The 21645-nt window shown below is 33.4% G+C and overlaps 2 protein-coding genes across 5 annotated transcripts in view; one reads left to right on the top strand and one right to left on the bottom strand.

Annotated features, from left to right (window-relative positions):
* LOC133203497 (leucine-rich repeat serine/threonine-protein kinase 2-like) overlaps positions 1 to 9261 on the top strand; it is a 93319-nt gene extending 84058 nt beyond the window's left edge. The window contains exons 62-65 of the mRNA XM_061339271.1: positions 715 to 858; positions 1052 to 1251; positions 5861 to 5953; positions 7030 to 9261. Coding sequence (XP_061195255.1) covers positions 715 to 858; positions 1052 to 1251; positions 5861 to 5953; positions 7030 to 7424 — 832 coding nt within the window. The 3' untranslated portion in view covers positions 7425 to 9261. The remainder of the gene's footprint in view (positions 1 to 714; positions 859 to 1051; positions 1252 to 5860; positions 5954 to 7029) is intronic.
* Positions 9262 to 11003: 1742 nt separating this feature from the next.
* Positions 11004 to 21645, bottom strand: part of LOC133203704 (histone deacetylase 6-like) — a 93857-nt gene continuing 83215 nt past the window's right edge. For 3 of the 4 annotated variants that reach the window (XM_061339471.1, XM_061339470.1, XM_061339473.1), the window contains exons 32-37: positions 16005 to 16075; positions 14352 to 14417; positions 13801 to 14105; positions 12282 to 12434; positions 11848 to 11976; positions 11004 to 11245 (exon numbers count right to left, since the gene is read on the bottom strand). In XM_061339471.1, the coding sequence (XP_061195455.1) occupies positions 11168 to 11245; positions 11848 to 11976; positions 12282 to 12434; positions 13801 to 14105; positions 14352 to 14417; positions 16005 to 16075 (802 nt within the window). In that variant the 3' untranslated portion in view covers positions 11004 to 11167. The remainder of the gene's footprint in view (positions 11246 to 11847; positions 11977 to 12281; positions 12435 to 13800; positions 14106 to 14351; positions 14418 to 16004; positions 16076 to 21645) is intronic. The other variant, XM_061339474.1, reaches the window with a different exon arrangement.

Genomic DNA, 21645 nt, shown 5'->3' with positions numbered 1-21645 from the left:
GTAAACCTTACTTTTACAATCTTATAACCAATTTTATCATAAAAACTGAAGTTATTACTGTATTTCACCATTTCTTCCATATCCCATTTTACTGTATAGGCCTACCACGCCCGATCATATCTCGATCGTAGTCGCAAGAGAGCGAGTTACGGTTATTGTTTAGATGCACTAAAACAATGCTTAGACATTAACAATTAGAAAAATATTCATATAAATTCATTAAATCCTTGATATTTCTTTAATTGACTGAAAAAAGATGAATTTGATTTCCAGCATGAACGTGTTCGACGGTATCTAGTCAATTTGAACCCTGCTCTATTCGGACCATGGCATAATGCCCCAGACCGTAAATTTGACATTTTGTTTAAAACTTGACATTTTTATTAGTCAATTATTTTATCTACTGCTATCTTTAAATTTAAAAAAAAATGTTTTGAAATTGATTTTCGTGTTCGATGCCATTGAAGCCTTTCAGGCTTCTGATTTAAAAAAAAAAATTTTTTTTAAAAATTCTGTCCCACTCATGAAATAAATTCCACATTTAACTACAAAACATTGAATATCCTCTATATATCAGTTAGGTTCAGAATATGTTTTAAAGCCATGGGAAAGAAATTCACTTTGCTATAAGCTTCAAATCCATATAAGCGTGTTCCCTTTAACCATGTTTTAATGATAAGCCTGACTACAGTGTAGTGACTTTCTGTTTAACAGTACAAGATCTGTGCCTATCTATGGTCTATGTGTCAGCAGTAAGTCCCAGGTGTTTGTCTGTCACAAAGGCTCACCTATCATACAGGTGTGGGAGATCTCCAAGGAAATGCTCAAAGCACAGTTTGACGTCTCCCCTCTGGTTGGGTGAGTAGTTTGTATGAAGAGGACAAATACTACATACTTATGATTTTACATTTTGCGGCCCTATTAATTGCTTACGTTTATATTTCTACCATAAAGAAGTGTGCTCTAGGAAGGCTTATTATGATTAATCCAGTTTTCAATGAATCACAAATCTGCCCTTTAGTTATTTGCCTTGAACTGTGTTTTTGGACAGACTAAAGTCGACACAGTGTAGGCTTACCTCCCTTGCCTTACAAGAAAATCATGGAATTAGAGAACTGAATCATGGAATATTGTGGGCAGGGACTGGAGATGGCAGAATAATACTTATCGACAGTAAATGGGGGAAATCGATCACTTCCTGTCATAGGTACCGTGGCCCTGTACGTGCCCTGAAATCTTCCTTTTGTAGAAGTAAGTGTACAAGAATTCAATAAACATTTACAGTTTATTATTCCAGAGCTTTAATAAATGCTTCTGAATCAATCTTTGCAGATTGATAGGAAAAGATGAGCAAATGGGAAATTAGAATGTGAATAATCACAGATAATAATCAGATGTATAGCAAAGTCCTGGGGATTTATGAATTTACTTGCTATATCCATAATTTGTTATAATGAATTCATTAAAGTATATATAGTGAATTCGCAGTATTCATATTTTCCTTCAAGTATGACTAATGAACATGTTCGGATAAGTACAGACCCTGAAACGTGCTACTACCCCAAAAAAGCGTGTAACTTTCGTGCGCTTTTCGTTTCGTGCAAACCGTGTAGCGTTTCGTGTAAACCGTGCAGCGTTTCGTGTAAGCTCCAAAGCGTTTCGTGCAAACCGTGTAGCGAGCGTGCGAGAAGCGTGTGAGAAACGTGCGACTTTCGTGTAAGAACCGTGCGACTTTCGTGCAAGAATCGTGTGAGAAACGTGTAGGATTCATTCGGAAGTCATTTCATTTTAAATATGGCTATCGATGGGTCAGGATGTCAAATAGTGTTGTTTATAGCTAATATAATTCGGAGATATTATACTGGATGTATTTTAAGAGTGAAATTAAAAAAAAGTATGAGAACAACAAAATAAAATTACACGGTAATGTATATTTAATTTGTTTTTCTTTATTTTTTCTCTCAAAAATAAAGATGGACAGGAAATTTATTGAAATTAATTATATGTAATTACAGTGTTTGTGCAACATTTTTAATGAATTGATTTTAATGCACAATCGGAGTGATCATATCTTTTTTATTTTATTTTCCAAAGAAAGCAACAAACCAAATTTCAAACGAAATTTTATCAGGACTCCGCTCTTGTCTATTTATTACCAGATTGTATAAAATAATTTTAATCAAAACTGTGTGTCATTAATAGTCTTCTAACACAAAGCATTGGTTTATTAATAATTGAAAAATATGAGTATAATTCACATGCATTTACGAACGCAGGATTAGAAATTACCGAGGGGGGGGGGGCGCATTTCAAAAACGCAAGCTTTAAATTTCAATATTTGTCGGTACCGGGTGTTAAAAAGCATAATTGTTTTGTATAAAGAAATAAATACTTAATTTATATGGTGCATCGGATGCACCACTTAAAATATATTGGAATATTTAAATCTTCAACTTCCCATTTGCAATGTGCGAATGTGATCAAGGTCATTTACGACAGCAACCATGGGCTCCACGAGCAGGGAATTGAAAACTTGTTCTGCTTTTATCTTTTATCAATCATGTCTAAAGTACACCCGAGAATAACGATTGAGTTTAAATTTGTGATATTAAATGCTTATTTTTTGTTTTTTTTAATATTTAATTGGTACACATAATACCCGTGGATTTTATCTTTAATCGACCCGAATTTCCGTGATCAGTGGATTGTTCGGCAGTCACAATATAAAAGAGTTTAGAAATAAATTATAAATAACAATTACATATCAGTTGTCTTATAAATCAGGCAGCTTTAATTTGTATTTTTACTTTAATATTTGAGTTTTCATATAATGTACTTGGATATGTATACACGAATATTGGGTAAGTTGTGCCGTGACTTTTTGTAAATTACATAAAATTTCCCCTCTACCGAGTTTTATAATGAAGGAATTTACAAGGTGATGGGAACATGTATATTGTTGTCATTTTAGGTACATGTAGAGAGAGCTAATTATCCTTTATACCCCCTCCCCGCGGGTTTTTCTTCCATTCTTCCATATAGAATTCTAATGTTAAATTAAACCCTATGATATAAAACGTTTAAATGTTAAAACTACCATTTGGTATAAAATGTTTTATTTTATTAAATCTCGCTGGAGACATGAATATTCTTAAGCACAGTTACTTGTTTTTTAAATAATTTTTTCCCGATAGTATAATTACTGAAACGACTGCCGTTGGCTTTTAGATTTGTCAGATTTACAGATACACAAGTAAGATCTCGGTAATCCCCCCCCCTCCTCGCTCCCGACCAAAAGAGAGAAAGAAAGAAAATGCATAATCATCTTCTTTTCTGCAATGTACTTATTAATTCTGCATATTAAAGAGGTGGACCTGAATTAATTAAATAAAATAAACTAACTGCTAAATCATAAGAAAATCGATCCGTTCACGGAAATAAACACAGTATAATATTTATTAAAATTAATTACTAAAGTTAGATTTCGCTAATAAACGAGTTTTTAATATAATACATGTACTTAAAAAAAATTATGCCGAAAGAAATAATGAGGGGCAAATATAAATATTTCTCTTGCAGTGTAATATTTAGAGAAAAAAGGATGTACACTGACGATGATGGGCATATCACCTTAAAACAAGTGGATTACAAACAGAAAGAAAATCATGAATTATTAACTACCTAACTTGGAATATTTCTATCAGTTTATAAACATGTAGTACAGGAGTAGCGAGTTTTAATTTAAATCGTACTGTGAACGATTGCGACTCTTAATTAATCTATATTTAACCCGTAAAAAAATAATGCCCGAGAGATTCCGAATAGAAAATCCAGATCGAGGCCAAAGCGTGCGAGAATCGTGTACAAAGCGTGTGAGAAACGTGTACAAAGCGTTTCGTGCAGCCTTTCGTGTAAACCGTGCAGCCTTTCGTGCAAAGCGTTTCGTGTAAACCGTGTAGCGTTTCGTACAAACCGTGTAGCGTTTCGTGTAAACCGTGCAGCGTTTCGTGCAAACCGTGTAGCGAGCGTGTACCGTTCGTGCAGCGTGCGTGTGGGGTAGTAGCACGTTTCAGGGTCTGTATTATATCAAAACTGACCTTGGAGAATTAAAGTTTTCTAATCATGATTTAGATTTTAAATATAAACCTGAATTATCAAAGTGCATTATTGATTGGGGAAAAAATTAGTATGTATGTCTCAAAGATGTCACAAACTATAAGGATTGCCCTTCTATTTTAAATTGAAAAATTTTGTTTGATTCTTACTTAAGTTTTTATAGAGCCTGAACTTGCTCAGGAAATATTTTCACAAATTTCATTGATATTATCATTCCAGATTATATCAAAAGATGGAATCTAAGCAGACCTGGCATCCATATTTTCTTATCAAATCATTGATACAAAATATGCCATTTTCTTTCAAATTCATTGAAATGTTGAATTTATGTCAATCATGGATGAAAATGTTTAATGCTTTGAAGTCTGCACACCCATGTATATATCCTCTTGGCTTAGAACATAATTTGAGATTTCCCCATCAGAGTTTGATTTTGGGAAGGGGCTGAAAAAGATTTTTCATGTACCGGTACTTGCCCATGGACGAGTACATGGTCAAAATTCACTTCCCCTACCTGTCTGTGAATTTTTACTTGCCCCACCATAAACTATAAAAAGTAGGAAGATAAGAAAAATGATTCTTGTAAGTGCCCATTTCAACTTAAAACTAAGACATTATTTTTTTCTTGAAAAAGTCATTTGCCCTTGGGCAAGTGGTTAATAAAAATTCACTTGTCCATCTCCAAGATTCACTAGTCTTGGGCGTCGGGCAGTGGGATTTGTCATCCCCCGTGGGGGACAAATAATAGCTAATGATTACCGAATAAAGTCCTTTATTGATCAACAGGAGCCATTGTGAGACTTAAGAATTGCATTATGTTAAGATGCTGAAATATTTTAGAATCCTAGCAGGAGTGTCAAATTACTTTTAAAGGTGCTTGGACACAGATTTGAAGTTAATATTTTCTCAAATTTTCTGTATAATTTCATGACTTATATGTTGCTATAGCATTTCATACTAAAATATAATATAAATCTTATTTCATCTCGAAGTTATTGAAACTTCGAATTTCTCGACGCGTTTGATTGACACATCCTTGCACTTTCTCAAATTTTAATTTTATTCTTAATACTTAAGAAAAGTGGCAATTTTGTTGTGTGTTAATGAAAAATATAAAAACTATAATCCAGAAAATTCAGAGTAGAAATGTTCGAAAGCAAAACCCACTCACAGTATTGTCAGTCCGTGCTCAGTGGTGTGTGCAGACTTTAACAATTGAACACACTCGGTGAATCGTAAACATTAACAATAACAGAGCTCGTGCCCTGTTCACAGAAACAGTTTCCGTTTCACGGGTGTATTCAATTTGTTAAACTCTGTACACAACACTGAGAACGGGCTGACAATATTAGTGAGGGGGTTTGTTTTCGCACATTTCTACTCTGAATTTTCTGGATTATAGATGTAATTTTTTTCATTAATACACAACAAAATCGCTTCTTTTCTTAAATATTAAGGATATATATATATAAAGACAAAATTTGTGAAAGTGCAAGGATGTGTTAATCAAATGGGTCCAGAAATTCGTAGTTCCAATAATTTCCAGATAAAATAAGTTTTTAATTATATTTTCGTGTGAAATGCTATTGCAATATATAAGTCGTGATATTATACAGAAAATTTGAGAAAATATTAACTTCAAATCTGTGTCTAAGCACCTTTAAGGTATATGTTTACCCAGTGGTAGTGATTTTTCTTACAATAAGTGCCTTGTATTGAGAGGTTAAATTATGTCTGATTACAGGTAACAAGCATGAAAAGGAGAGATTTTCTGGTGTTCTCAGTGGTGGATTTGGTTTTAATGACAACTCTGGTGAGAAAACAACAAATGACAGAGGTAAATAGTAGAAAGGGGACAGACTCGATCTCTTTAAAATTATTATGTAGATTTAAAATTATTACATAGATGTATTTACAGTTTAAATAATTGTCCCCAGCTTTCACTGAAAGTGTGGGATATTAATTATGTCTCTCCGTTGATTGGGAGATCAAAAGGTCAATGTCATAAATTCATACATTCTGTAGGTGTGTAGCTTTTTCATTTTTGGGTGATATCTCAAGAAACCTTTGAGATTTTGCCATGAAATAATATATCACAACTCCCCATGGCCTAAGAAAAACATATTGATTTTGAGGTCAGATGTCAAGGTCAGAAAATTATACTGCATGTATAGATTTCAGATGATTATTTTAGTTTTTCTGTAAGCTTTTTTTGCGGCGAAACTTAATTTTGGTCATGAATATCTTAAACTTTAAAAAGACTTCTATTGACTTTAAGGCCAAAAGCTGAAAAGTCAAGGTTGAACTTTTTTCTTTCTCCATCTGCATAATTTTTCCAGTTCTTCCACCCTCTTCTTTTTTAGCTCACCTGAGCCGAAGGCTCAAGTGAGCTTTTCTGATCACATTTTGTCCGTCGTCCGTCCGTCCGTCTGTCTGTCTGTCTGTCCGTCCATCCGTCTGTAAACTTTTCACATTTTTGACTTCTTCTCGAGAACCACTGGGCCAATTTTAACCAAACTTGGTACAAAGCATCCTTGGGTGAAGGGGAATTTAAATTGTTAAAATGAAGGGCCAAGTCTCCTTCAAAGGGGAGATAATCAAGAAAATACAAAAATTGGGTGGGGTCATTAAAAAATCTTCTTCTCAAGAACCACTGGGCCAGAAAAGCTGAAACTTACTTTGAAGCATGCTGGGGTAGTGTAGATTCCAATTGTTCAAATCATGACCCCTGGGGCTAGCTCGGGGCCACAATAAGTACTACGGGGGGGGGGGGGGGAAATCAGGTGAAAAACAGCAAGGCCAAAGTTACTCAGGTGAGCGCTGTGGCCCATGGGCCTCTTGTTCCTTAAGCCGGGGACACAAATTCTCTGAATTAGCTTGTTTGATAAAATGTGTTCAATCTATCTGTTGCAGATGATGAATGTGGCTGTGTGCTTTTGTGGGACAGAGAGTTTGGGAGGATTGCGAAAGATTTGGAGTTTGAGGTTAAAAGGCGAGCTTTGTACGTAAGGGGCTCGCAAGAGGGAAAGATGAGTAAATCTTTGGAGAATGTGCTGTATAAATCTGTGTTACAACAAAGCGGGAGCACTAAGTCACTTCTGGACAACGTCCATTGTTTAAAGGAGGAGGACATTACTGAGGTCAATCAGGGGTCACCTCAAGTTAATCCAGGGTCACCTCAAATTCATCAGAGATCATCTCAAGTTAATCCGGGGTCACCTGAAGTTAATCGGTCATCACTTCAAGTTCAAAATGGTGATGAGAAACGGCAACATCCACCAGAAAATGAAATGTTTGATTCTTTATGAGATTACCTTTGCTTTTATAATCATTCAGACAAGAGGCAGCCTGGTGTGATGTTTTTTTGTATTTTTATTCTAGGGTAGTTTGATGATTCTTTAAAAGAAGTCAGTTCTTGATATTTTTAATATTGCCAAAACAGAAAATAGCACTATCATGTAGTATCCTTTCTGCTTCATGTATAGAAGTAAACTTTGCTTCATGTAGGGTGTTTGTTTTATGTTTTATATATATGATCTATCTCTTACATGGAGGGGATGTCAACAAAATTTATCATAACCAATGTAATCATGGAGATGTGTGCATCTGTCATTATCCAACCTGTCCTTGATACCCATCTGTCACGTTTGTTTACCCCTAGTTCAAATCCCACAATATCTCAGAAACCAAAAAGATTTGACACAGTGGATTAAAAAATGGCTCCCCAAGCGAGCAAAAACATAATTTGTAGGAAAGTGGTAGATTTTTTAACAAGAGTAGTATACTTCCACTTAAAGCAGTAGAGTTCACGTGTAAACTGTTTGTTTTTATTTTTTCAAAAAATGGCATAATTGTATCTTTTTCTATACCTTTTTTCACTGTGTATATAATATGTATATAATTTTAAAAAACAATTGACTCTAATACATGTAGATATTTATTCTGATGGTTGTATGATTAAGCATATGACATTGAGTGCAAATTGTTTGTGTAATTATGAAGTACAAAATTTGTTTTGTTCATTTTCAAAGCAACAATTTTTTTGGGGTCTAAAAATTTTTTTCTGATTTTAATATACATGTATTTTGTAGTAAACTTTAACATCATGGCAGTTGTGATTAAATGCAAGATATATTCATAGTGAAATATTACTGACTTTGAGATATTTAATAACAGATGTAAGAAATACTGATGTAAGTGATGTTGAAAATCATGTTGATGGTAATTAAGTGACAAACACAGTTAATACATTCTTTTTACATGTAATCTTATATAAATACTGCATGTAGTTGAAAGTAACATTGAAAATTTTCACCCCTCGAAAACCATTGTCAACCGAGGCGCAGCCGAGGTTGACAATGGTTTTCGAGGGGTGAAAATTTTCAATGTTTCACTCAACTACATGCAGTATTTATTATATTATACTGAATGTTTTATACAAATACATATTACAGTGAACCTTGCACGCATAAATTCTGCGCAGTCAATAATTTTTGGAATAACACCCGTCATCAAGCAATGTTAACTGTTGCTATCCTGGAGGGTGTGGCTTCATTATTCAGCGGGTGATAGTAATTTTTAACAAATATTTCTCGACGAATCAGATTAAACTAATTTACATGAAAGTATAATGTATGTAATTATGTATTAGTCTATGTCTATAGTATTGTAGTTTATATGTAAATATATGTTTGTCTATGTCTATAGTCTAATGTATGTACTACATGTTAATATTTATTCTTTGTGGAATACAGAACCAAAAGAAGTGCAATATTGTATACAGTTGAACTTCAGTATCTTGAACACTGATATCTCGAATACCATGGATATGTCAAAGTGATTTGAGAGTCCCAAATGCTTATTCCTTAAGTAATTTACCTTTGGATATCTCGAATCCTTGGATATCTCGAAGTATTTTCTTTGTCCCACCGAGTTCCAGATAACGAGGTTTGACTGTAGCTATAAGAGTACGTAAGACTCAAAGGAAACATTTTCTTTCACTTTTCTTTGTTATTTTTTTAAATATACATTTTGTTAAACTGTGATTTGTTCTTGCTGAATATTTCAGGGAAGAAGTTGAAATTTCAAGTATACACAAGTTAATCTATATACCATGGAGAAATATAATAAAAAAAAATCAATTTACATTGAAATTGTTTGTTTTCTTGCTAAAATTATTAGAGTGCAGCTTTAAAAAAAGTCTTGAACCTTGAACCAGTTTGACTTGTATTTCACAGTGACAGATCCAACTGTCTAGGTCAAAGGTTAAGACAAAAACGAATCTCTGTAAAGTCCTCATCCTTAGCATTTATCTCCCCTTTGCTTAATCAGGTTAGTGTTCTTTGGTATAGGTTGTGCAGTTGTAAGTTTAAAAGTAAATGTCAAAGTACTTTTTTTGGTAAAATCCATCTGGATAAAATCCAAACAGCATTAGGGCAATACTGGCTCATAGTTCAACCATAAGTACCTCATGTAAAGGGTATATAGTGCTTGAACCAAGTATGGTAAAAGGTCAAGTTCAAAAAGTATTTCTATGTTGAACACTTGTTTGGACCATATTTTTCTTTACCTCAAGCTTTGTTCCTATCTGCCTAATATTTCATTGAAAGAGTGTCTGGATACAGATTTAGCAGTGACCTTTACATGTAACAAGGGTCTGGATACAGTTTGCAGTGACCTTCAGCAAGTGTCTGGATACAGAGTTAAGAGTGACCTTAAACAAGTGTCTGGATACAGAGGTAGCAAAGATCTTAAAATAAAATTTCTAGGTTGATGGTCATGTTGATATTTGCATGAAATCTTTTGGTGGGTACAATTTTTTTACCCTTGGGCCAATTCAGGTCATATTTAACGGTGACCTTGTTCCAAGTGGCTGAGTTAAAGTTCAAGGTCAAACATAATTTGTCCAGAGCATGTCTTTTCCCATAACATTTACTAAAAGTGGTGCCCTTTTAAAGATGGATGCCATCTCGAATATATCTACAGTAAATCTGGAAATTTATACAGTCAATAGATTCTTAACAATTTTGTGCATGCATTGCATTTGCAAAAATATTTTTCCTAAAAATATAACAGCAAAAAATAAATCATGTCGGTTACAATGAATTTTAATTTATACTTGAATGTAAAACTCTTTTTCTTATGAAGTTTACATCAATCTTTTTTTCTTTTTTTTTCAAAAAAAGATGATCTTAAATAATGTATTTTTCAACTCAAATGAACTTAAATATTTTCATTCTTAATAATTTAATCTGAGGGTTTGTTTACATGATTTGATCCTTCACTTCTGATACGTAACATTACGATCTGACACTAATTTAGAGACAACAGTAATGAGTAAGACTTTGTCAAACAATCGATCACAGCACCCCTCAAATTTACTGATTACTGATCTACAGCTCAACTGTCTTATCTTGTCTCCCTGAACTATCTGTGCTCTGATTCCCATTGCTCGCGTGCTAAAATACCATGAATTTCTCTGAATACATATAAACAGAAATGAATGACTAAGGAAAAACAAAGGACACACCTTTCAATTTAGCCAACATGTATATATAGCAACAATGTGAATTTGTAAAAGAACAAGGATTTGATTTGCATTTGGCAGGAATCTGGGTAAATTAAAAATTTCATTGATCTGTCACAAGAAATTTTAACTTTCTTTTTGATGTATTGGGTTCCTGTGAAGTAGGGAAGGGAAATATTTTCCTGATAATGTGTTTTGATTTGAAAATAATTGACAACATAAAGAACATTTCAAGCTTTAAGGTAGCTCAAAAATGTCATAATTATCTCAAGCACAGTCACATTTCACAGCTAAGCCCTTAAAACCAACAGACTTTGTAATCCAATGATAATATGTAACACTTGGCATAGGTTTTATTTTCTATAATTCATAAATTCTATGTTAAAACTTATTTAATGTTTTGTAGTGAAGTACAACATAAATGCATGTATACAGTATATATTAATGATTACAAATGTTTTTTAATATTTTTGTTTTTTTATAAAACATAATTTATATATAGCATCATTTTTCTGAGCAATAAAGTTAAGACAAACACAGGGGTCTAGGAAGGGAGGTACCAAACTTGTGGAGATGAGCTGCATTTTTGGCCTCAAACAGTGCCTGTGGAGAAAATATTTAAAATGATACTTCATAGTGATACTGTAATAACTTATTTCTGAATAATGTCATATGCTGTTTTTGCTATTGTCACAATAAAACTGTATTAAAACACTTAAGAGTTGCAATCTTTTAAAGTAATATATCAAATGAATTAAGATTTATGTCATTTTCATAACTATAATTATTTTTCAGATGAGAAAAAAAAACTTTTGTAATTACTTAAAATCCCATGTAAAATAAACATACTGGATTATCTATATAATGATTACACCTTTAATTAACATACCGGATTATCTATATAATGATCACACCCGTAATTAACATACTGGATTATCTATATAATGATTACACCCGTAATGTACATACCGGATTATCTATATAATGATCACACCCGTAATTAACATACCGGATTATCTATATAATGATCACACCCATAATGTACATACCGGATTATCTATATAATGATCACACCCATAATTAACATACCGGATTATCTATATAATGATCACACCCATAATGTACATACTGGATTATCTATATAACGATCACACCCGTAATGTACATACCGGATTACATAATGATCACACCTTTAATTAACATACCGGATTATCTATATAATGATCACATCCGTAACACCAGACAGACAGGTCCGAGAAACTGAGGCACATCAGGTGAGTCTCCATTACGCCATGCATCAGCATGTGTTCATTGACAAACCGGCTACAGTAAATCTGAAGAAAAAAATTAATTTGTCAGTAGAGTTATCTATCTTTGGATGAATTGGCTTTGTAATCGGCTCTCTATACTAGTAATGAACCAGGAAGGGAGAACATACAACAGAACAGAACAGGATTCAAACCTGTTCCCCCTGAACTCTAGACAGGGGCTCTACACACTGGGCTATCCAGCCACCAGGGATAGAATCTGTCAGACAGCCGCATTAATATTGATATGAACATAAACTGGACCATTTTTCCTTACCCTATGCTTGATGTAAATCAATGTAAAAACACTGGAATTAAGAGACGATTTTTACCTTGTAACAGACCAAACATGTCCAGTTCTCGGACAAATCTCCGCAATCTTCACACGGGGAGCCAGTATCTATCCGACCCCGGGGGACAGGGGTTACCGTCTCCAGGTGTGGACACCAGGGAAGGGGGGTCACAGCAAACATTTGGGTGTGTCCCTGTAAAAGTTACATGTATATGCACACAAATGGAAATGCACATCAACACTGTTAATAATGTGTTAGAAAGCAGTAAGCTACCCTCCATCCCCCCTTTTTAAAGATATGTACACTTAATAAGAAAATCTTGTTGCTATTATCAAAAAATAATCAAAACAATATCTATTTAAAGATTTATTATTTTCACTACCATAATGAAAATAACATAATAATGGCCTATGTTCCCATGGAGTGAACAGGAATAAGTCATTAGTAAGTCAATGCTTGTATAAATTAACAATAAATCTAAAACAAAGAAAAAACCAGATAAATTTTACTTAAAAACAAAGCTTAACAATATGAGTATTTCGTGTAATAAAACTTCAAAGCTACATAAAAAGTATTAAACCCAGGCAATCTGAAATTTTGTTTAGTTATCTAAGGTATAAATGCACGTACTAAATTGTCCCTTCTGGGTTTCTAAGGAACACACATGCACAGAAAAGAATGGTATTTTAATTCTAATTACCTTCTACTTTTTTGTTATTTCAGATGCATCTCTGAAATGTTTATTTTCCTCCAACCTTTCTCTGACTTCCTTAATTCTCAGTTTATATAAACAGTTAACAGTTGATGATAAAGAATCCTTCAATGGTCACTGGTTAGGCATTGATTTCTCAAAAAATGGACTAATTGTTTAGTCTGAAGAGAATATGTCTCACACCTTTATGTACTTTTATTATTAAACTATATAATTCAAACCAGACTAAAAAGAGGCCCATGGGCCACATTGCTCAAATTTTATTGCTCTGAAAAGCAGAAATCAGTTTAGTACTGATAACATTTAATCTTGATACAGAGTTTACAGACTGTTTTCTTGATGAGTGTTTGTTTAGTATATTTCTGTCTACATTATTTTGTAATGTGGCAGAGCCACACTCTTGATTTCTTATTTCTTTTTTTGTATGTGGAATTTCTCCTTTTCATTTTAAAAATAATTCTTATTTAATTATATTAATTTTTACATTGTGAAAATTTTATTATAATATTATATCCTCAGTAATGAAAATAATTCTCTAAAATGACAACCTGACATTTTTTAAGCATAGCATGACCTTTGAGCTATGACCTTGAGTCAAAATCAGGACACATCTATAGTTAAACAAAATACGCACATGTGCTTAAGAATTCAATTTATCCAATGAGGGTTTGAGAGTTTCAGCCTGATCATGTTTTTGTGACAGACAGATAGCTTGAAAGACAAACATACAACCATATATTCCCCCTGGAAGAGATAAGAGTTCTTTGACTCCTCACTTCTACAATCATTATAATTACCCTACATTCTAAATACATTTTTCATCCAAACTTCTCTTGCTTACTACACCTGAGCCTCCAGCTGCCTTAAAACCTCATTAGCTGAGACTGGTGACGCCTCTGGGGCATCGCTCCCTCCCTCTGCCCCTAGTGACTGCCCTCCTCCAGCACATACTGTGGTTGGATCCTTTTCAACATTATTCCCCCCTGGACTATCTCCCCCTCCCATTCCAGACTCCTCTGTTCCTCCACAATAAGTCTCCTGGGACAGTCCTTTAGTTTGGTCACTCCCACCTAACACTGACTGCTCTGGGACAGCACTTTTTTCTCCTTTCAGTGGCTGCTCAGTATGGACTTTTTTCTGCTCAACATCTTCTTTGTGGCCAAATATAAGTAATAAATAGTGATAACTATTAACATATTGACAAAAAGTGATTAATATTGAAAACATTCCCAAAAAAAATTTTTTCAAAGGTGTTTATATAAGGATACAATGTACTCATGGAAAATAAAATGTTCTCAAACATGTTTTATATGGGAGAAAGGTTCAATAAAAATACATGTATTTCTAACAAGAACAATCCTTTAACAAAATGCAGTAAATTTACATCAATTTCCTACCTGTATCCTCTGTCACATTTTCTACCACAACGACATCCTCCCTGGGATTTTCTGTGTCCTTGAACACTGAAATTTAATATTAACTGCTTAGCAGCTAGCTATTACATCCTTCAACCTACATCTAAGCCTTGAATTTAATTCAATTTAAGTCTCGGCCTCTTGAGCAGAGGAAGTAATTTGAAAAATAAGTAATTATTTTAGGATTTTCTTCACAGATGCCTCCAATAGTAATAAATTGTTATGACTTTATGTGTAAACTGAATCAGTAGTACAATCTAATCTTCTCTCATTAGAACACTGAATGTATGACAAATTTAAAGATGGCTAAGCCATGTACATTGAGGAATAGCTCTCCATGTTGTAACACGTACTTCTACATCAATTAAAATTTGATGTAAAAACTCTCTATTGATTTGTATTATGTAATGTGAGCTAATGCGATTCTTTAAGATCAGATCTGAGAGTTTTACATTAGATAATGGATGATTAAACTGTCTGTTCTTCCTATTCAATGTTTCATATAAATTCGCTCTATGAAGTCTCTGTAATTATGTTGAATACAAAAAAATCAAAGTCAGTAGACAGACATCAGAGGTCTATTCCGTAAAATCCTTCAGCTGTTTAACCAAGCATTAATCAGTGTTTACATGTGACATCTTTCATTTACCCCCCCCCCCCCCCCCACACACACACACACAGTTTGCTTCATATATTTTACATTCATTATTACTCATAAGACTCCTCTAGTGGCTATTTTGCCAGTTTTTTTTTCTAAGCAATGGTAATTTGTGTTTTATGTGTCAATATGCCACAAAACTTTTTTTTATTCAATCATTTTTTATGCAAGCATATGTCTCCCCCTTTCAATGTCCTTGACAAAGAAAAAAAATCTAAGACCTTGAGTCAATATCTTGATAATTTTTTCTGTCATATGAAATCAAACAAGTTTGACTTTTTTTTCCAATCAAAGTTTTGAGAGATGTGGATAAGATCTCATTTCACAACTTCCCAAATGACCTTGACCTTTGAGATAAGCTAAAATTTGAATTCAGTGCAATCATTTTTTTAAAGATATGCTTTTGATATATGTTCACTATCTCAAAGTTCAACATCCTTGACAATTATGATAGGATCTTGGGTAAAAATAAACTAGTTTCAATTCACTGTGATGATGGAATTGAGAATTACTGATTGGACATCTCAGTTACTAACAGTGACCTCTAATATATCTATTGTCTCAAGATTAAAGATAAAGATATCAAACTTTGACTCCAGATATTGACACATTACCATTACTTACCTTTTACATCCTTTAATTACCACCTCTTCCCAATTACATCCTTTAATTACCAGTGCTTACCAGTTACATCCTTTAATTACCAGTGCTTACCAATTACATGCTTTAATTACCATTACTTACCAGTTACATCCTTTAATTACCATTACTTACCAGTTACATCCTTTAATTACCATTACTTACCAGTTACATCCTTTAATTACCACTACTTACATCCTATAATTACCCATACTTACCAGTTACACCCTTTAATTACCAATACTTACCTGTTACATCCTTTAATTGCCAAAACTTACCTGTTACATCCTTTAATTACCAAAAATTACCTGTTACATCCTTTAATTACCAATACTCACCTGTTACATCCTTTAACTGTTCAGCCAGTTCATGTATCTTCTTCATGTCTTCATCTTCTTTTTGCCTCTCTCTAAAATTGCAATAAAACTCTGTGAGAAATAAAAGTGAACCTACTGTTAAAAAGAGCATCAATTTAAAACAGGTATGTAAGAAAAATTAATACAGTAATTAGACTCTGTCTGAATGTCTTCTTCAATCATTCTCTATGCATGTAAGTGAGTACAATTAAATATACAAAGTTATAGTTTACATCATGACAACATATAAAAATGTTGAAGGAGGAACTGATGAACATGGCATAGTGGTAATTATGCCATATATATACATATAATTTGTAGAGTCTATAAAAGAGTCAATGTAAGATTTTCAGGATAAAAGCTGCTTCAAAAAAGTATAACCATTGCATGAACACTCATCAGGAAAGTCAACACATTATTCCTGAAATGAACCACTGTTCAAGATTTGATAAAATACTGTAGATTCCTTATTTAACGCGAGTACTTAATATCGCGAAATGGTCCAAGGGCGTCAAATTGCGAGAACAAAAATTCGCGAATCGTTGATTTATCTAAAGATTTTACATACATTAAAGCACGATAAAAATAAAAGCGAGTAATTTTATTTCGCGAGTGGTGCTTCTCGCGTAGTTACGCGATAATTTATTCCTCGCGTATATTTAGGAATCTACAGTACTTATTATAAAAAACTACAACATTTTGTAAAGGAACCTGGTCATTGATTTATTTGAGCTCTTCTAGAAATCAAAAGGCACCTGCATACTTGAACATTCTGATTGTATAGTGTACACACATGTACTCCAAATCTGATATTTAAAAGATGCTTGAGTTTCTAATTGACAATATCTATGTAGTTTTTGGATATCAGGTCTTCCAACAATCTTTCGGAATTCCCATGGGTACAAATTGTTAGCAGACTTTTTTTGTATTCGTATGAATCAGAATTTATTCAAGAACTTCTACATGAAATGAAGGAAGTTTCTTGCTGTGGCCTTCAATTCAACATTTAGATAAATTGATGACATTTTATCAATAAACAATAATTCATTCCTACACCGATTCAATATATCCCAATAGAAGATACCACAGAGTCTGACACATCTGTTTCGTATTTCGATATTTTACTAGAAAAAGATGTTAATGGTGACAAGAAAACTTTGTGATAAATGTGATGACTCTAACTTTTCTATCATCATCTTCCCGTATTTATGTAGCAATATACCAGTATCACCTACATATGGAGTTTATGTCTCCCAGTTGATTCCATATGCAAGAGCATGCTCTACATATGAACAATTTCTAAAATGTCTCAGGCAAGCTATTGACAAATAATTTGATGAAACAAGAATATCAACAGTCATTTAATAAAGTCAACATTTCACAAATTCTATGGTTGATACAATATATGACCTTGTCAGCAAATACAATCTTGCTCTTATAGTAAAGTACTTATGTACAAAATTGGAAAACATTTCACTGAAAGCTGTTTAAAGTTATGACATCACAAGAAAAGTGTAGACAGAGAAACAGAGGAACCCTATCATCAATGTTGAGGGACTCTAATCAGTTATTGCACATTTACAAAACTAGTAATGGATCAGCAGATCAAAGTCAGTTATAAATCAGTGAAAAATGTACACATATCATTCCACATTATAACTGCATATATATGTGTACATGCCTAAATAAATATATATCAATGTTCTACTCCGTCAATGCCAGTCTAGAAATTGCTTTTCCATGTATCTATGTAACAGCTAGAGATCATTGAACCAGGCAGTCAAACTGAATATTATCACGTTTTATATTTCTTTAGATTATGAAGTCTTCTGACTTTCACATTAATCACTCTGCCTAAGTCTCCCTTTTCTTTTCTTTATTGATTATAAGTTCCCTGTAGATTAATTTACAACTCTGACAGAGCTTTGATTAGACCCTGTAATAGATATAGATGTGTCATATCTGATTGCTTTGCTGTATGTAGCATGTCTTCATTTTCCATCTCATGGACAATTATACACTTAAATTCCAGAATCATTCTGGAGAATTCCTGATTTAAACTAATAAGATCCAAGTGATTGTTTCATGAGAATGTTAAGGATGATCCTTGATTGCATGGAAGCTACTGGTAAATTGGAAGATTTTATAAGGTCAAACCTTTGAACTCAAACTCAATGGGACTAAGGAAAATCTTTGAGATATCCAAGGATACAAGACATCAATTTAGTTAAAATACATATGGAAAAAGTACTTGGGACTTCCAACTCAGTTGCATCTTCAACACATACGTGGTATTCAAAAAATCAGTGCTTGAGATACTAAAATTTAACTGTACCAATATTTCATTCAGTTGCAACATGAAAGGAGAAAAATGTGATGAATCACTAATCAAGTGCTAACCGGCCACCATCATAGATCATCACATTCCTCTCTCCCTAAAGGGTTTTGCCTTCAGAGACACCAACCTATGGAGCAGGCTCTACCCAGTGTTTACCCTCCTTCTTCAATAAAATTATAATTTTTTTGTTATACATAATGAAATTTATACATATGCCTTATAGCAAAAAAAAAAAACAAAAACAACAACAACAACAACAACCCCCCCCCCCCCAAAAAAAAAACAAAAAAAAACAATTTATCTGATCTACAGCACCAATAGTGACCTTAAACTTTTGCACCTGAAAATAACAAAATCTTAGGTGTCTTGCTTCAACCTCTTGTTCCCTTATTAGTTTATACATGAATGAATATATCACTAAATTTTGACCTTGACCTATGATTGGATGTTCCAAAATTTTGATAAATATGAAATGTTGATAAATACATGACCTTTGACCTGTGAAATGACCCTGAAGTCTATACATTTTCACCCTTGACCTGTGAAATGACCATGAAGTCTATACATTTTCACCCTTGACCTGTGAAATATGACCCTGAATATTTCATATTTATTAAAATTTTAGCGATAAAATAAAATCATAATTTTTTTAATTTTGCTGCTGTTGACATATGTAATAGAAAGTGACCCTTAGAATGTATTACATCTCAAACAAACTGACAGACAGACAAAGTGATTAACATAGGTCACCCACTTTTCGATGTTTGGTCTGATTATATTTACTTTGGATGGAAAGAATTAAACTATCAAATGAATGAAAAAACTTCATTTAGTGACTCCTTATATCTAAACACTAATAGCTGTAGACTGCTAATCCTGGCCTGACTTCTATCATTGCTACGTGTGAAATCTTAAGCAGTGACAGGAAAAATTTAACTAACTAATCTCAGGATGTCAGATCTTCTCAGCAGGAAAACTCCCCCTTCATATGGGAATTCCTCACTGTGATTTTGCATCCTTGGCAGATACCAATAATAAACACAGGAATTCTCTCACCATTCATTGCAGTACAGCTGAGAAGGCTAAACTGACACTTTCAGGAAACCCTGTATAATGTTCCTTGTCTCTTTCTTCCCAACAATTCCAAAAATGTAAATGAATCAGCAGATATTCTGACATATTAATTTAAATAAAGATACACATATCCTAAAAATACTATATATGCCAAAGAGTATAATTCACTTGTCTGAACTAATGTATGCCATTCAGTTAACTGAAAGGTGACTGAAAATCTCCTGTATCCCTGTCATTTAGCCACCTTTCCTGACCTTACAGTGATCATACAACTGACTGAATAGTTTAGTAGGTTCATGATTGATGTTTGTGGAGACTCAGGGTGTTACAGAGTAATTCTCCTAAGAGAATAAATAAATATATAAACATTTATTTAAAAAATTGAGAAATGGTTGCCCGCGTGGCACAGTGTGTGGTTGGAACGTTTGCTCTAGAGTCGTAGAGTAATGAGTTGTGACTTACGTCGCTGGTTCAAATCCCACTGTGGGTCATGGAGACCAGTCCTTCGGATGAGACCGTATAAACCAAGGTCCCGTGTCGCAGTAGGTGCTGGCACGAAAAAAAGATCCCTCACTGCTCAATGGCCCTAAGTGCCGAGCATAGGTCAAAATTTGCAGCTCTCCACTGGCTAGTGGTGGCATCTCCATATGAGTGAAAAATTCTCTCGAGGGACATTAAACAACAACAAAATTAAATTAACTTTCATAATTAAGTTTTAAGATTTTTTTTTCACTATCAATTTTTTATAAGTAGCAAAGCCAATTTTGTTTTTTCATGGCACATTTTATAAATCTTATTAAAAAAAAAACCCATGAAAACTTCATTTTATCAGTCAACATATTTTCAACAATCAACAAACCAAGCCGGGTAAACCCCGGTACGCTCTTAGAATCAAGCGAACAGGCTCATGTGAAGTTATAGAAATATTGTATTTCTATCATAAAACATTATCTAGCATAGAAGAGGACTACACTTTTTGCAAATATGTTCATTTCACAATCGTACCTCGATCAAAAGCTTCACGTCTTAAAACAAACATTACTTTCAACACTACTATCCCTAAGGACGCCATGTTGAAGCCGCCCGAGCCCATCAAATTTTTCCGGCTAAATCGGCTCACTCGGCTTGATGCGTGCACAATACCGGCTCAGAATCAATAAACCGATCATCACCGGTTTACCCGGGCGTGCCGGATGGTCAGAATCAAGTATGCTAAATGCAACTCATATTTCTCTTAATATATGGATGAAAAATTAGAGCAGGCTCTGATAAGTATAGATAAAATATCAATGAATAAAATTACAATAAGAAATTGAATTAAAATTAAATTTATTGAATGATAAAGAAAAATTTTTAGTATCAAATTAAGTTCCTGTTTAGAGTTATCTTTCCTGTTACCTTAAGGACTCAAAAACACTGGCAATTAGGACTCCACACACGTCATATCATACTCATGTCATTAATTATTGGCAACTAAACTGGACAGATATCAATGAGCAAAACTAAAATTGCACACTATTTACAAGACTGTATCAATATTTATGAACACACAATGAGAAAGGAATTACTCAAACTCATAAATCAGCCTGCCAAAAAAAGACAAAAACAAAAACAAAAACAAAACAAAAAAACAAAGTACAACTGGCCATTAGTAATTCATAATTGCATTTTTACACTACAGTTGATCTTAGGTATCTCAAACACCCATATCTTGAATATCATGGACATGTCAAAGTGAGATGGAGGTCTCAACTTCTCTTTCACTATGTGTATTTTGAATCCTTGGATATTAAAATTTTTTTTCTTGGTCCATCGAGTTCAAGATAACAAGGTTTGACTGTATAAAGACAAGCTTTATTGAGATCAATTTAGCCATGGGTCCTTGAGGGCATTTAATGGTAAAGAGTATCACACAAAAAACGAAAGTCAAAATTATATATATATCATTGAAAAATCAGTTTGGAAAAAAAAATAACAACTTTATATTGTGAGGCCAATTTTAATCCAATTTTCATGATACACTGTTTATTTTTTAAAAATGCAAAACAAAATGATACCCTAAACAATTAGAATATACAGTTTATGAAATCATCAAGGCAAAAATTTCTAAACTCAAAGTACTAATGATTAAAATCTTAACAAAGAGTCGTAAAATTTTAACTTCACATTTGACATGTGATTATCCTATGACGATAAAATTATTTTGAAATA

Source organism: Saccostrea echinata, unplaced genomic scaffold (assembly GCF_033153115.1).
Source record: "Saccostrea echinata isolate AGI-Se365-2 ecotype Australia unplaced genomic scaffold, CSIRO_AGI_Sech_v1 ptg000051l, whole genome shotgun sequence".
Taxonomy (NCBI): Eukaryota; Metazoa; Mollusca; class Bivalvia; order Ostreida; family Ostreidae; genus Saccostrea; species Saccostrea echinata.
This window is presented reverse-complemented; position numbering and strand designations above follow the sequence as displayed.